Here is a 17,520-nt window from a genome sequence, read left to right on the forward strand (position 1 = left end):
GCTGGACACCTGTGGGTGGCCAGAGGGCTGGCTGGTCACTGCAGCCACTCCAGGGCCACCACATCATGCCAATGTGGACATTGGGGTCAAGAGCAGTGAGAGAACAGTACCACATGCCAAGTGTGCCTTGGGGGTTGTATGATTCACGGAGTGAAAAGAGAACAGTAAAAGACATCAAGAGGCACTTTTGACCAGAGGCTGATCAGAGAAGCATCCTTCAGACAGGTCATGAGGGAACTGATGAGATGAGGATCCATATGGAAAAGGAAAAGGGAAGAGGGAAAAGAAAAGCATATGAAGTGGTTTCTGTTGCTTTTTATTGATGTTGCACACTTTAATAAGAAATGTCTTTCATTCATGTCAAAATACCCCAGTAAATCAGTACAAGTCCTCACAGTTGCAGAGGTGCCATTTTCTAAGCCTTTGCTTTCTCCCTTAGATTTTTAGATTCCATGTCATTATTTGTTCCCAGTCCCCAAGACAATTTCCAGCTCAGCGCATTCAGTTCTGCTTGTTTTTACTTTTCTTATCTTGCACAGTTTCAGTTTACAGACTCTCAGAGCTCAGTGACGGCTTCCTCAGTGACAGTGAACCAAGGTCAGGCAACAGAGCTGCACAAAACCAGCCCAGGGTCAAGGCCAGCTGAGCCCTGGGCTGCAGAAGCCGTGAACCTGACAGCAGAGCTCAGGGAAGTCGTGTGGTCCCTCTGTGACATCAAACTGGCTTTGAGTAGGAAGGACAACAGATCCCATCTGGACGTGATGATGCAGCAGAGTGGTAGCCACAGGGATTTCTTCTTCACTGGGATGCACATTTCTTTCAACACATGATCTGAGATGCACCAGTTAAGATCTCTCACATTGATCCAGCAAGCATGATATTCCTTGCACACAACAAACTGAAATACATATACAATCTGTAGGCATGTACATTATATATACATGTGCATATATATAAAATCATACAACTTCAGCTAGACTGCTAAACCATAAATCCTCATTCCATGTTAAAAACAATTTTTGAATAAAAAAGTTTAAATAAAAATTTTAATTCTTTCTTCCTCTTTTAGCCCAGAATTATCAGCAGACAAAAAGTAGAACCACTCCTCTCAGCCCCATCCCCCTCCAAATAGCTATTTTCCTGGTACCCTCACTGCAGCAGGCTTTTACAGAAATCTCTCAAGAAAACCACAGCTCCACTTTCTCCACTATTATTGTAAGATATTAAGGCTAGGAAGCCTTAGTCGTGGCCATGGTTAAAGGAATTGTTTAAAGGGTCAGAATTTCAATCTTGTGTTTTAATTTACAGACACTCAGCAGATTTGTGTCCAGCTCCTGAGTATTCACTGGATCTGATTTTGCTACTCTTTCCCCTCATTTTTTACTTTCGACAAAGTGAAGTCTGATTTTAAAAATTTTTGTATCATTTTGTGAATTTGGATAGGAGTAAGGTGGAGGAAAAAAAACAGAATCCCCTAATCAATTTGAAATCTTGCAAAAATCACCACTTTCAAACTTTCTGAGGAAGATGTATATTTATCAAATATCCTCACAATCATATATATGCACCTCTTTTCCTCTTAAGTTATAATAACAAAATAATGGCTTCTGGTTTTCCTTTCCACTGAAAATTGTTGCATACATACACTTTTCCTTCCAGTCAGAACTCATGGCAGTTTTTAAAATTCTGCTGAAATAAATACAGTGACAACACAGTGTCACAACACAGAATGATAACACTGTTTACAGAACTTCAGCATGAACATTTCAAAGGGTACCTGATTCCAAAAGGGAAATAAAACTCTTGATTTGCATTCCAAGTACCAGCCTGAAAGGAGCTTAATTACATTAACTACAAAATGCTTATTACAAGATTATTTTTAAGATTCTGGTATTTTGAGTTGTAATATAAAGAGAAATTTATCCTACAAAGACTGATTTTAAAATGTCCCATGAAAAGGCTTAGAGAATTAAAAACAAGTTATGCTAAAATGACTTTATGATAATGGGTGACAGTGAAGAATTTGAGTGCATAACAGAGACATCTGCTTTGCAAACAAAAAAAAATTAGTGAAGTGGTCTCAATGACACTCCAAATGTTGCTTATTTCATCTGTCTATCCTCTAAAACCAGATCTACACACAGCATCATCCCTAACAACATTTAATACAGCTATCAAAAAAGGAAAAAAGGAAAGGCAATGTACAGTAGGGAATTTAGGAACACAGGACTGGGCCATTGTTTCTGGGGAACTGGAGACAAATGCATCATAGAATTGCTTTCATAAGCTGAACAAAATATTTCTTAAATTAAAGTGACAGGAATCTCATTGGAGGAGAGTTAAGGGACACTGGAGGTTAAAGAGACCAATTTTTGTCTTTTTGGTCCTTACCCACACAGCCACAGTAGCCATAAGGCACAATAAGTCATCAGTTGCTCAGCTGCACAATTACTTTTAAGCTGTTCCATTTAAATGTAAGTTGATTTATGAAGCAGATCATGCAATTAATACAAGGGAAGAAGACCTCACAAATGAAGATGATGCTTCTGCTGCCCCTGAAGTGACTGAAGAGCCACCACCATGGGGAATGGGAGATCCACTCTTCACCCTGAGGCTTAGCACAATAAGCTAAGTTCTCACAGAAGGCAAATTTTATTTTGGACAGATTTTTTAAAAAGTGATTTATATTTCTTCCATCAGCTGTCAGCTGCGCCCTGCAGAAATGAGTAACAATTTGTTTGATATTGGGACATCTTAGTAGTTTGTGAAGTAGTTTTCAACTAGCTTTTATACTGGCTCCATACAGTGATGAAAAGCTCATGTTGCACTCAATGCCTTCTGGCTCAGCTTCATCACTCTGCATTTTGAACAGTGGTTGACTGAGTATTAGGTTTGATTTGTCTTTACTAAAAGTAAGTCTAGTGTCAGGCCAAAGTAACACAATGGATAACTCTGTTTTGCACTCAGATCCCTTGGAGAAGGAAGGGACCTGGTCTTATAACTATCTCTTTTCACAGTAATAAATGCATAAGAAAGTAAGAATTTTACCATCAGTGACCTAGGAGCACAAAGAACAAGGTGTTGGCAATTCAGGTGCTGCACACCTCCTGAAATCAGGACATAAAAGCAAGTTTTAACAGTTTGAAAATGTAACATCTTTTTTCCTGTTGTAAAGGAAGTGTGAACAGTTTTTACATTTTCAGAAATCATCAGTGTATCATTGGCGCCCAATATAAATTCAGAGAACCCAGCATATGCTTTTGATAACAGATAAAGTAAAATAATACAATTTGGAAGTACATTAAATATTTAAGTCTCTGATAAGTTTCTCACATGTGTAGTTGTAGATTTCTGAGACTGACAAAGTGAAAGGGAGAGACTGAAAGAAATTATGTGACTAAATTGGGGAAGCAAACCTTGACCCTTTGTCTTCCACCAGTTTAAAACCCACATGAAAGTACTTTATAAATGTAACATTTTTAATAGGCAGATCTGGTCATCTATTGAAGGTAAACAATTCCAAATTTCCTTTGTAGTACAATTATTCCAGAAAAGTCTTTCATCAAAAAATGTTAGCCAGAGTGATAAATCACTTAGAACAATAAATCACCTGCATGAGCAAACACAGCTTCTGTCAGTAATTGTGCTTCCTTGCCCTAGGCATGAGTTTGTTACATATGGGAAGTGATAATATTGTGGTTACAGTTCCCAGTATCACATTTTCCTTTCCCAGTTCACACTTTTACGTATGCTTATCCAGCAGCAGTTACATAAGATGCAATTCCAAACATTTATAATCCACCTCTTGCAAACAATAAACTGCATCAAATTAGCCCCTGACGTGCTTTGTACTATCAAAGCAATTTGCAGATCCATCATGAAGTATCAGGACTATTATCTGTCTGCAGTCAGTACAGCTGGTTTTTCTGACAGTGTTACCTGCAAGTGCTGGGTTATGTGAACTTACAGTCACTGTCATATAACTGAGATTGTCCTTTTGCCTAACCCTTAGGCAAAAGGACAATTCAGCAACCCCCGTTTCTGAGAGTTGGAGTACATATCCTTCTCATCCAACATCATGAGATGTCCCAGAAGCAACATCAGCGATGCTCCAGACTACTGATTTCTTCTGGTGATGTCCATCACACCCTACACATTACAGCAAGTTTGGGCACCCTGAACCCTGCCCTTACCTTGACCGACCTGTTCCCTTGCACAGCTGTGTACAGTTCTATCTATGGACCATAAGCCCTTTCCACGTGGCAGCCACTACAGCAGAGAATGTTTCTTTCCATTTGTTTTTTTTTTGTACATTTGTTTTTCCTATATGTAAACCTCCTCTGTGGGACAGATTTATTGCTCTTCTCAGAGGAATGTTGCCCTCATTTACTCACCTAGTGCTATGCCCAACTACTAAAAAGAAAATTCAGTGTGTAGCTTAAGCTGAAAGGCAACAACAATAAATCAATTACTTCCTCATTAACACTTCATAATTATTATGTATAACTTTCTTTGTCTGGCCATTTCCACATCCTGGAAATAGTAATTTTCACCACATTTCTTTAAAATTTGCAGCATGTGGGAGATGTTCAGGCCCTCAAATTTTACTGGCAGTCAGCATGAGATACTACCAACTCAGAAGGTTTGCCTCTAGAGTCCTTGTTGCCAGATTCAACCAGCACGTAGGTTCTACCAGCTTGATCATTCTGAAAGTGGGGTTTTCTGACTGACAGTTCCTTTCAGTGAACAGGAATTCATATTCTGTTTTGCAGAGCCATCTTTGAGAGATGATAGACGTACAACAGAATGTTAGGGAAAAGAACATCTGCTTAATGTCAGAAGAGTGCCCACTACCTCAGCAAAGACTGTCATTAGTGTCAGCCATGGTGCAGCCACTGCTCTGTCCTTTCAGCTGTGTTAAGTGAAAGGAACCAAACCCAGAGGTCTGAGGCATCAGTGGGGGTCAGCACAGGGAGCAGAGGGATTAGCAGCAAATGTACACATGCATTAGAAAAAGACTCCACAGAAGTTTTGCTATTACAAAACAATAAATCAAAAACCAAACAACGCATATTCCTTTTTGTTGCCTCAAAATAGACTTGGAAAAAATTCCACAATTTACATTGGATTACAGCTTCAGCACAAACCTTCGGTTAGGCCTTTTTTTTGCAAACCAAAATGCAAGTAGGGCACCAGCTAGAATGGAAATATAAATGATTATTTAGCTAAGGTCTGATCTTACAGAATCAGCAAAAAAGCAAAGTAAGATCAGGACCTTAACCATGGGGAAGAAAAGTATAATATGCACATCCCTGCTATATAAAATCTAGTGCACTTGTATTGGTTTAGCAGATTATATTCTATTTCCTTCATGCTTGTATTTAAAGAAAAAGAGTAACGAGGTATTTGAATTTAGCATACAAAGACTACAAGAAGCTGAAAAAGATATAAAGCCTGAAGAAAAGCAGAGCTGCTCGCTGGCTCCGTTAACAACCTGGATGACAGGCATATGAAAATAAGTTGCTTGGTCATTGTAACATTAAACTATGAAAAATCATCCCCTACAGATGATTTATACTGCTTTTCCCCATTAACACTGTTATCTGCCCTTCCTTAACACAGAACTCACTACAAGCTCCATATGCTGCATCATGTTGAAAACACCAAACACTGGGGCTTGCATACAAGACCATGGTATTATTCATGCTCTTAACTTAAAGAATTTTTAAATTATTATTTTATACTCTTTCACTAAAGCAAAATTGATTCCAGCTTTACAGTTGAAAAGTGTCTAGTAGCATATAATGCCATGAATGAATATGCTGTTTTGTAACCTGAAACCATTTTGTATTTCTGGATACTCCACACATCAATGAGTATTTACCTAATTATAAATAAGGTTTCTTAAATTACTCTTAATTACACTTTATAAAAATGAAATCATAAAAAGCTCATATAATATTACAAATGCTTATGACTGCCTCTCAGAGCTCTTCAAAAACTGCAAGGGACCATGTCTATCAAACTCCTGTTAGGAATGCCACCTTGTGGATAAAAGCTGTATGGAACAATGATTCCAGGTAAATTTCACTAAAATTTTACTTGCAAAAAAAATGGTTTCACAGAAATAAGCCGCTCTTGTGGTGTTTCAAAACTGCATCAAATTCTTTTATTAACCTTTCTGGTAGAAAAATACTGTGAATATGGCTCATCTGTATTAAATGCTAATTAATTATGCAGAGAGCACTAGTTTCATTAGGAGATGGGATGCATTTATTAGCATTTTAAATAGAATCAGATTGCCACATATACTTAGAAAACAAGTCCACTAAATGCCTGCTCTATTTAGATATAATTTAGTGAATTAGTTTAAAATGTAATGAAAAAATACATTTAAATCAAGATATGTTGCTAGAGCAGTACCTATTAGTACGTTTTACCTTCTCTAAGCTTTAATTGGTATATAAAAGTTCAAGTTTAACTATAAAAAGGAACCATTGGATTTTTCCATTTGTCATATAAGTCTTACTATGAGCTGAAAATGAATTTTAAATGGCCATTGGATTGCAGGTTGCTTGTAAAAGCTGAGAAAAAAGGGGCCCAAAAGCATCTAATAAATTTCAAAAGATCTCCAACTTTTAAAAGCTTGAGAAAATAAACAATAATTAGCTACATTCAATAGAGCTGACATTTACCCAGACACTTTCCTCCTGTGCTGTTCACCTCATTTTCATAATGCAAGTATATATAGCCCAAACCATCACAAGGCGTATTGTATAATGAAATTTAAAACTAATGAGCCATATCCTAATAGCCATGAGTCAAGTCAGGATATGCATTAGTAGCCCATTTGCAATTCTCTAGAGACAGAAAGAACAAGGCTAAACATATCCAGTAGCCTATTTTGCTCTGTGTACTGATCAGACCACAGCAGAACTGAAATTAGTTCATAATCTCTATCTCTGAAATCTCTGTGAAATGCTGTTCATGCTTTTGTTAAAGGCAAGTTACTCCTGGGGCAGCCAAACACAACTTGTGATTGTTTGGTTTGACCTCTTTTGTAACATGGGTCTGACTTGTCTGAATTAGTCCTCTTTCTATCAAATCACATTTTTTCAGGAAATTGTCTAATATGTCCAGACTAGGGATGCCTTTACTGTTCTGCTACGTACTTTTATCTCTTTTTGTAACATGTCCTTTTGCTTAGACTTGCTGGATCACTCTTCCTCTGCTAGGTGGATTAGCTCTTTATTTTCTCCAAAGATGGTTCATCTAGGCTGTTTCTTCTTTCATAAACTAATCAGATTCTGGGTTTTGAGTCTCTCTTCTATTGCTCTCATGACTTTTCTGTCCAGCTTCCCAGCATTACTGAAAATCGTGACTACTGAAATTGAGCATAATATTCTTCCAAAAGCTTACACCAAAGCTAAATACAGACAGCAGTATTTCTTCCCTGGCAGTATTCCCATTTCTAACCTCAGGATCTCCATGGTCCTTTTGGCCACAAGGCACGCTGAAATTTCATGCTCAGTTGAGAATGCACATCATCTCCAGAAACCATTCAAAGTCAGCATTTCCTATCACAAATATTTCAACTTGCTAAGTATGTTCTCAAACCGCTATCCTCCTAAAAACACAGGTCTGCTTTAGGCCAGAGTGAAATGCAAAGTGCTTACAGCTCCTAAGCAAGCAATTAATCTTGCTCTGATTAAGTGGCTCCTTAGTATTTAAGTTTTGTGGCATCTGGAGATTTGAACAGTCATTACTTTATTTCCTCCTATGTTCTTAATAAACTCATGGTTAAGAGCCAAATCCTGTGTGAACTTACATAACAAATCTGTTCAGTCTTTTCTTTCCAATTTATATTTTGAGTTCTTTCAGGTTTGACTCAATTATTGACATGATGAATTTTAAATCTCAGGGTGATACCCTCCATGTTTCTATAACAACAACTCTAACAATAAAAGGAACTATTTTAAAATCTAAGTCTATTCCAAATACCAGTGACAAAATATCTAAATAAAATGCTAGAGTAACAATATCTGTGCTATGTAACTGATTTGTGAAACTTGAGATACACTTTTTATGAAAAATGTGTTCCTGTGTTGTGCAAGGAAAACACAGTGGCTGCTCCCCTTGGTTAAATTTTATAATATCACACACATGCAAGTAAATCACGTGTTACCTTAATTCTACTGAATAATTTTCCTATACTGCCAAGAAGGAGACCAGACAGCATCTTAAACACTTATCAGGAAATGAAGTCTTTTCAAGTAAAATGAGCAAACAGCTTAGATCTTGGTCCACACTGAGAGATCTTGGAAAGTTTTAGCTAAGTTGGAGAGCAAGACCAAGACAGTTGTCTTTTAGATTTCTACATTCTGAAAAAATCTGAAGAAACAGTTTCACAGGTCTGATAAGCAAGCTGAACACATTTGTAACTGCTGTGAAAAAACACAGTGACATTTAAATCCTCCTTAAGCTGCTAATACATGTTCAGAATCAATGGCCCACTCACATTAATTCTCTGACATTAACTGCTCATTGTGGTTTCAACCATTCAAGTAACTTTTAAGCCCATGATCCTGAAACAATATTAGAAGTGTACCAAAGTTGCTCCACATCAGCTAACAGACAACTAGCTCATCTCTCCACAGAACTAAACATGAATAAGAAACATTAAACTGTTGGAGATTTCCTCTTCCATACTAACCCTCAGAATACAGGCTTTCCATGCAGCACTGGGCAAGTCTGTGGTGCAATGCAAACCACTTATTTTAATGGATTTTCTTTATAGCAGATTGGTTAAGAATTTACAAACATATTTGCAAACAAAGAGCTATAGTGCTATATAAATCCTGCAGTGTTTATTTAGGAAAAAATACAGTGGATACAAATGAGTAATGTGTATTTCAGGTATGCCAAATATGATATACTTAATAGCAATATCTGTTCTTGATGTCCTTGAAAGCAAAGCGGACCTTTTGAACAACAAGAATCTTCCCTGTAGAGCTCCATCAGATAAAATATTTCATCACCTCTAAAGTGTAAATAGCAATTCTTTTTATATCATAAAATATGAAGGAAACAGAATTATCTTCTGATGTTCTATTCATCCTTTACCTCATGTCTTCTCCCTGACAAGAAGGGCTGTGACTAAAGGCAAGTAATGAGCACCTGGTACATCTGTAAACAAAACAAAGTATTTTCCACATAAATATTCTTATAATAAAAAGTGTAAATATAGATGTTGTATTTCTCCTTACATTTGTTAAATTTGTCCCTGAGGTTTTTCATATAGTAGGGAGTGTTCAGCAAAGATTTATCTATACAGAAGAATACCAGCTTAACTAAAGCAATGCTATTACTCTGGGTCAACAAAGCAAGTGGAAATGTGTAGCTCTGCATCCTCACAGTCTCTGTCAACCAGGATTTTATTGATTGATATTGTAACATCCTGCTAGACTAACAGGAGCAAACTCTGTATACAGCAAACCTAAATGGCTTAAAGAATCTTACTAACCAGCACAATATAGATTTGCTTTTCTGTACCATTGGCACACTACTTTGCCTTAAGAAGTTAATAGAAAATAATGTATGACAGCATTCAGTGTGCACTGTGTCTGCACACTGAACAACAAGACCAAAAAAAAGGCACTTATGCTGAGTCTTTAATGTCTTTTGAATCTTTCATAATACTGACAGTAGGGGAAAAAAGGACCATAACAGTAGCCCAAGATTTGCTGAGCCACAGTATATCGCTGACACTAAGAAAATCTGGGCGAGGAAGAAAGGAGGATTGCTTCCCTCACTATCCTCTGTACACACAGCCAGCTATTCTGAGCATGCAGGAAATTTTTTTCCTTTCCATTGCTACAGGCCCTGCAGGACAGAAGATTGTACACCACAGCTACCAGACCACAGCATTAGCACCAGCTCACAAATACTGTGTACATCCAGGATCACAACACTGCAGCATTTTATACTATTCATTACTAGAATCCACAAACAGATGTAGTGCAGGAAAATAGTTTACTGATGTTAATGAAAGTCCAAAATTTAATTATTTTTTTAAATTAGTAAATACTATATTGTAAAAGCCTTTGGACATTCTGAGAAATGTATTAATATTGTATGCTCCAGAGTGAAAGCCCTTACCTAAGTACAAGTGCTCATTTTTTTACTTATTTAGTTTATATCAACTGCTATAATGGCTCATGTGATAGGAAAGCAGCGACCAGAAATTCAAACCATGCTTGGGCTACTGCCACGAACTTTAAAACAATTTAGTCATGCCAAAATAAATCCCTGGCTAGTTTAGCTCTGACCAGTTTACCTAACACTGAGTTATCTCAGGGTAGGATGTTGGCTTCTAGTCTTATCTTGTTTAGAATCTCAGTTCTTCCCTTTCAGGTGCTTTCTACAAAAACAAGCTCTTTGAAGATGTTTCTATAAAGTATTGTAACAGTTTGTGGCAAACAGCCCTGTGATTTAAGTGGCATTAAGCCCCATGGAACCATGTACAGCAGGATTTCCACTGAGTTCTTATGCTGAAACCAAGCCCTGTCAAAGTAATTCAATCCAGGCAGTTGGGTTTGTTTGGTTTTGGGTTTTTATTTTCAAGGTTTAGAATTCTGGTTTTGTACTGAACACGTCCAGAGAAAGTATTAAAACATTTTCCACTTGGAATTACTGTAAGAATCAGATTGAAACATACAGAAATACAAGGTGGATGCTCACTTATCACTGATACAAGCAGCGCTCCTTTCTTGGCAATATGCTTATGTAACTTTGTCTTACAGGACTTGGATTTTTTAAAATTACATAATCATGGTCTTTTCCATGTATTTGGAAAATGATGAAAACTCCCCTGCCCTATGAGGACATTGAATGAGTCAGATCTTTTCATACTACAGGAGGTTCAGTGGGCACTTCAGCACAGTAGTCTAATACTTCAGTGGTGGTTAGGAAAAGATTGGAGGCTCTCTCTTCACAAGGAGCCATATGGAGATGACAAGGGGGAAGAGGAGGAGGTTGCACCAGGAGAAGGTTCATTTTAGTATAAGAAAGAAATTTTTACAGTGAGAACACTCAATCACTGGAAAAATATCCCCAGGGATGTGGAAGGGTCTCCATTGCTTCAAGTTTTTAAAACATAACCAGAGAGAAGACTAGATAATCTTATCTAGGCTCCCTTTGTCACAAAAGGTTGGTCCAGACAATGTTTTCAGGTCACTTCCAACCTGGTCTGTTCACAATTCCATAAAAACAAAAAGTTATTTTTCAAAATTACTGCAGAAATAGTTAATAAGGTTTGAGCAAAGAACTAGAAAGGTCCTTAAAAAGTATCTAAGAATGGGGGAATCTAGAAAGCTACTGTGTCACACCCCTGTTCCCAGCTACATTTAATGCTACTGTATACATATTCACTGTGGCAAAGGCACATCCTGCTGGGGACTTCTACCTTCGGCTGGAAGAAATGACAATTCTTTAAAACAGTTTGCTAGATGGAGTCTTGTTTGCTTCTAGTGTGGCAAAAAGTACAAGCAGGCACACAGAGGAAGCTGTCAGATACAACAACAGTTCAAAGCCTCAAGTGAATCTTGACATGTAAGAAATGTTGCCTATTCAAGAGGCAAAAAAATGTTATCAATTACCAGATTATTTGAATCTTAGTGGGAAACACAACTTCTCATAGCTATATGTCCTTACATCTGAAGACTCTTAGCTCTTTACCTCTAACTGCATGACACTCAAACCTTTCAATACATCATTTTACCATTTCTCATAGTATGAAATGTAGTTTACATCCTTGTGAAATATAATCTTCAATTAGCAGAATATATTTGTCCATAACCACATGATCTCCTAGGACAATCCAGTCTAATTTTTCTTCAGGGAAAAAAACCCTAGCAAAGTGCCTGTCATTAGCAAAACCACACAGATGTATTTTGGGTTACATAATGAACACTTCTGATGCTATCAGACTGGAATTCATCCTTCACTTTCCTTGATGAGATGCCAAGTAATTTGGGAAGCTTCTTTCTTACATTAATTCATGCAAAGCTTGAATAGAATAGAACATCAAGGAAATTAACTTAAGAAAAATATGAAAACCTAAGTAATTAGAACAAGAAAAGCTATATGATCTCAAAGATAAAACATAATACAAAAAATATATCTAAATAAATGGTGAAGTCTGTTTCTTACTTAAGAAGACAGCTGTTACCACTATCAGATTCTTCTATGGTACTAAAAAAGGATTTTAAAGTTGAAAGTTCAAATAAAAAATGTCTAGGAAAGAGACTACAAGACATTGAAGGAAGAGACGCACTTCAAATATATTAAAAATATTGAATTAGGTATTCTATTTGACACAGGAAAATAATTGTAAAAAAAAGGGTGATAAAAACAAAATGACCAGATTTTTATATTTAGACACTGGCAACACAATACATAAAAAACATTATACAAGAAGGTAATATATCACAAAATTCAATGGTTCAACAATACAAGGGTATTTTAATCTTTGTAGTGAAATCAACCCTCATTAGTAACATATGAACACCATTATATCATTATGTTTCAGTGCCCTAAGTGAAATGAGTTAAAGTTTAATTAAACATCCACTGACCAAAGGTTCACATCATTGTTGCAACAAAACCAGAGCTATTAGTTCCAGAAAGGTCAGACTTCATTATCTGTCTCCTTCCGTTGAGGATGCTTCAGCACTGCCAAGGAGAGCCAGCAGTGCAGGCATCTCTACTGTGCATGATTTTCAAAGTGGTATTCCAGTTTTTTACACTCTAGATTCACAACCTTTCACTGCCACTAGAAATCTCACACATGTTACTTACAAATACTGTTGAAAGCTTGACAACTGAATATAAAACTGTGAGATATGCTGTGGACTGGACACAGGCCAGATGAATGATGGCTTTCATAAAGCATGCAGCTTGTTAAGAAGGTATTTCAATTGTGGACATTGGATCAGTTGCTCAAAAAACTTTCATAAAATGATTTTGAATTAAGGTTTCTATATGGGACATCAGCACACTCATATCAGCAGCACAGACCCGGTGATCCCCATTTCCTGTCTTTTTTAGGGTCTCCAATAGGCCCCAGTGGATTGGAGGCAGAGCGCTGTAAGAACTCAGCAAGTGAAGCTGACTTAATGGATTCTGATTTATTTCTGCAATCCTCAAGGCCCTCAAGATAGCAGGTGCAAACTTAGAATAATGAGCTGTAGATGAAATAATAATTGGGCAAGTTCTATCTTGTAATCGATCTGCAACTACTTTAGCAACAGCTGTGTGTGTATCCAAAATATATCCTGTAGTACTGTACACAGAGTGAATGGCAGCCAGACAGTCCTCATCAGAGCACCAGCCAGCCACTAAGTCCTGCTGAAGCTTTCCAAGTAGATCTTTCTGCAGCTGGAAGTGGCCCTGATTTTCCAGCTGATTAAATAATTGTGTCACCAGTTGTCCATCTTCATTAGCAATCAGGTGTAAGTATCGCTCAAGATTGGAGGACTTCAAAATATCTACTGCTGGTGAAAAACTGGAAATTAATTTTCTTCCCCTCAAATCATAAACACCTGTTCTTATGAATTCAGTCAAAACATTGTTTTCATTGGAAGCACAAATACATTTTCTAATAGGAATTCCCATCATTTTAGCATAGAAAGCAGCTAACATGTTGCCAAAGTTTCCCGTAGGAATGCAAATATCTACAGGGCTTCCAAAAGAAATAATACCCTGATGAACAAGATCAAGGTATGCAGAGGCATGATAAACTATCTGAGGAAGCAGTCGTGCCCAGTTTATGGAGTTTGCTGCAGCTAAAGCTGTTCCATATTCTACTGTAAGAAAGCCAGTAAAATCAGAATTAGTAAAGATTTGCTTTATAGCTGTCTGGCAAAAATCAAAATCTGATTTGACACCCACTGACCAAGCATTTTCCTTCTGACAGCCAATCATTTGTGATTTTTGAATTGGGCTTACTCCATCCTCAGGAAAAAAATTCATCAGAGCAATTCTCTGTTTGTCAGTGTCACGGAGACGACTAAAGCCATCTAGAACAGCACTCCCTGTGTCTCCAGAAGTAGCTACCAGAATCAAGTAATTGCAGCTTCTGGGAATGCAGTAGGCAAATAAATGTGGCATCAACTGTAATGCAAAATCTTTAAAAGATGCTGTTGGTCCATGAAATAATTCAAGAAGGAACTGATTGCCTGCCAGATGCCTAACTGGGGCAACTTTAGAACAACTAAAGTTTTCTCCATAAGCAGTTTCAATAATTTCTGCCAGCTTAGAAGCAGGAATATCAGCCGGATGTATGCATCTTTCTAGTATCACCTGGGCTCTTTCAATGTAAGTTGCTTCTATCAGACCTTGCCATTCTTCAGCAGTGAATTTTGGAAGTCCTCTCTCAGGAACAAAGAGTCCCCCATCAAGGGCTAAGCCCTGAATAACAACATCACTGAAATATAATTTATTAGAGTCTTCTTCCTTACTCCTTCCAGACCTACTAGACCTCGTTGAAATGAAAGTTTCCAGTTCTGAGTCTTGATATCTCTTCACAGCATCAAGTACCTTTTCTGCTACAACCTCTGCTGCAACATCCCCGCCACAAAGAACACGGATGTCAAACCACCTTTTGTAGAACTGCTTCCTAAACTGAAGTATATCTTTGAGAGAAATACGAGGAGACAGTCCCACGATACGATCCATTTGCTTTGATTTCAGCCTGCTCATAATGACTGTTGTGGGCACATCCAGATATACAACTATTCCATTTTTCTTTATATGCTGCATGCCAGCAGCATGCATTGGATTGGATCCACTAAGGGAAATTACACTTCCAGATGCTGAGAATTTCAACAGGGCTTTTCCTTCCTCCTCTAGAAATTCCTCATAACCAACATCCTGCAGTTTTTCTGACACACTCATATTCCAGGTTGTTTCAAGGACATCATCATCTATGTCTATGACAGGGCAATCCAGTTTCTGGCCCACTATTCTCCCAGTCGTTGTTTTCCCAGCACCTGGAGGTCCCATCAGGACAATATTTTTCTTTCCAAGAAGAGAATGACTTGAGAACCATGACTTCCATATCTGTGCAAATGCAACAGGTCTTGAAAGCATGAGTTTTAAACACATGCTAGAAATACTGTTCTGGGTTATTAGTCTTAAAGGTTGATATTGAAAAACGTGAAACATCTTCTGATGAGTTATTGTGGGTTTTTTTCCAAGACAACTTGACAATCCACTTAACTGCTTCAGAAAGAAAACAAAAAAACAAACAGTAACTAGTCCTTCAGCAAATATCTAAGAAAAAGCCCTCAAGGATATAAAATTCAGAACAAGAGATCAAACATAAATCTAGCTATGACCTCATCAGTGCTAAGGAGGCATTTTTCAGAGTAAGACTCATTCCCCTCTCCTGCTTAGTTCCAGTTTGTTTCCACTGACAAACCCAACATCAAAAAGTCCATGTCCTCAAGGTAAAAAAAGACATCCAAGCCTAAGGCTACAATACTGTTCGCAAATAATATTGCTTACAGGAATTAAGAAACAATTTGTTTTTCTTCTAGAAGACTTGCTTTTAACTACACATTTAAAAGTAACAATTATATTGGTTACCTTCTTGTAATCAAAATGTTACCAAAATATGCATTTGCCCCACCTCCCAAGGAAACTGATTATTTTTAATCCTTTCCTCCTAAAAAAAGCAAACGCAAGACCCACTTAAATATGCAGATAACTCACAGTCTTGTGCAACAGCAAGGCTGGATGAGTTGCATTCAAATCTCTTCTGAAGGGATGGAAACCAAGCAAGGGATTTTTGAAGAACTCCTATACTGGAATTGTATTGAATGTAATTTGGGGATGGAAAGAGGAGAAAGAGAAAGACAAACAAACAGAAAGAAATCGTGAGGACCCTCTAACAAAAAAAGTAACTAAGAAGGATGGATTTTCAACAAAGTAAGAAACTCCCAACACTGTGCTTTGTTTACTTAGAGAAATAAACACCAATATCAGCACTCATTGGAGCACATGATTTGTCTGTGATGTTTAGAGCAAAAGGGGAAAGACTCAAAATCTCCCTAAAACTGTGAGGGGGGCAGGGGGAAGAGCATTTGCTCACTTCTATGGAAAGTTGGCTTGCAAACAGTAATCTCTGTGTTTGCAGTGAGTGCTGTGACCTGGAGAATATGCTGTAATTACAAGGCATATTTCAGAGGAGAGATGGGCATATAATCCTATCCAGGTTTTTTCCTCAGTCCTTGGGAAGTATAAGGGGATCATTCTGTGTAGATGCAATATAAGGGTTTTATAAAACTTTAATAAAAAAAGAGTTTTAGAAACCTTTATAAACCCTTAATAAAAGGAAAAACAAACTACAAAGAGTAATTGTAATATCCAGTATTGCTCTAAAAGTCTACTGCAATAGTAAGCACTCTAGTGCATATATAAATATGTATATTTTCTTTTTAGGGACAGAAAGAGATCTCCATATTAAACTTGCATTGTGTAAAAAAGTTATATTCAAGAGTAAATAAACCCAAAACCAGTATATTTTAGTGACTTTATTTCTTGAACATAAGAATCACTTCAAGCATTGTGTGTGTGAACTAAGGGAGTGAAAACCACACCAACCACACCAAGCCTGCCATGTCCTGCTCCACTACAGGTTAACTTTGAGCTGCAGTCAGTTGGTGTGCATTACTCAGATAATGGGTGTAACATATGGGCTGCCTTATGAATTTAGGCCATAGGTATTGTTTAAAATCAATTTGAGTTTTGCACTCACCCACATAAAGCACATTTAGATAGCAGGCCACAAGGATTGAAAGCAACCCATTTTTTGAAATTCTTTTTTGTCCACTGGCAAAACTTCAACAGTAGAAACAGCCAAATGATCTACCCAGCCCACTTTAGATACAAACTCCATGCCAAAAGGGTGGGGTTGTTGCGGCAGAGCTTACACCCATACCTCTAGTAACATTTTGCTTTGGCTATTCAGCTCGACAGAGACGTGGACAGCACCGATATATCTTTAGGCGTGACCCACAATTTTAACAACCACTGCGGGTGACAGGTGTTCTAGTGAAAACTGAGCCTTGCCACTTGCACAGACACGAGACCAGTCCCCGCACCAAGCTCCTGCAGCCGCTCCCTGAAGGACTCAAAGCGCGGACGGGAGGAGGGCGGGAGCTGGACGGACCGGACCGGACCGGACCGGACCGGACCGGACCGGGCCGGGCCGGGCCGGACCGGGCCGGACCCACCCTCCCGGCCAGCACTGCCCCGGGCTGCGGGCTGCCACCTCCACTCGCCCTGTGCTGTCCTGCCCTACCCCACTCCCCTTGTCCGGCTAGGTTCCACCCCCATTCCCCTTGTCCGGCTGGGTTCCACCCCCATTCCTCTCGTCCCGGCTGGGTTCCACCCCCGCCCCCCGGCACCCTCAGCGCGGCGCGCGCACGTACCGGCGGGGGCGGGCGTTACCGCTGCC

The 17,520-nt window shown here is 38.3% G+C and overlaps 1 protein-coding gene across 5 annotated transcripts; it reads right to left on the reverse strand.

Annotated features, from left to right (window-relative positions):
- Positions 1-333: 333 nt before the first annotated feature.
- THNSL1 (threonine synthase like 1) lies at positions 334-17,517 on the reverse strand. Of its 5 annotated transcripts, none has more exons than XR_009485767.1 (3): positions 15,774-15,866; positions 9,124-9,186; positions 334-3,107 (listed from the first exon to the last, which is right to left on the reverse strand). XR_009485767.1 is itself a non-coding variant. In XM_059841519.1 (3 exons), exon 3 carries the CDS (start codon positions 15,222-15,224, stop codon positions 12,999-13,001), a length of 2,226 nt encoding a protein of 741 aa, XP_059697502.1. In that variant the 5' UTR covers positions 15,225-15,278; positions 15,774-15,860; positions 17,495-17,517; the 3' UTR covers positions 11,928-12,998. The 5 variants fall into 5 exon arrangements, 2 of the variants coding, with proteins under 2 accessions (XP_059697502.1, XP_059697511.1); XR_009485768.1 differs by having other exon boundaries at positions 334-898; positions 3,049-9,186; XM_059841519.1 differs by lacking the exons at positions 334-3,107; positions 9,124-9,186 and adding exons at positions 11,928-15,278; positions 17,495-17,517 and having other exon boundaries at positions 15,774-15,860.
- Between the last annotated feature and the right edge of the window lie 3 nt (positions 17,518-17,520).

Source organism: Haemorhous mexicanus, chromosome 1 (genome assembly GCF_027477595.1).
Source record: "Haemorhous mexicanus isolate bHaeMex1 chromosome 1, bHaeMex1.pri, whole genome shotgun sequence".
Classification (NCBI taxonomy): Eukaryota; Metazoa; Chordata; class Aves; order Passeriformes; family Fringillidae; genus Haemorhous; species Haemorhous mexicanus.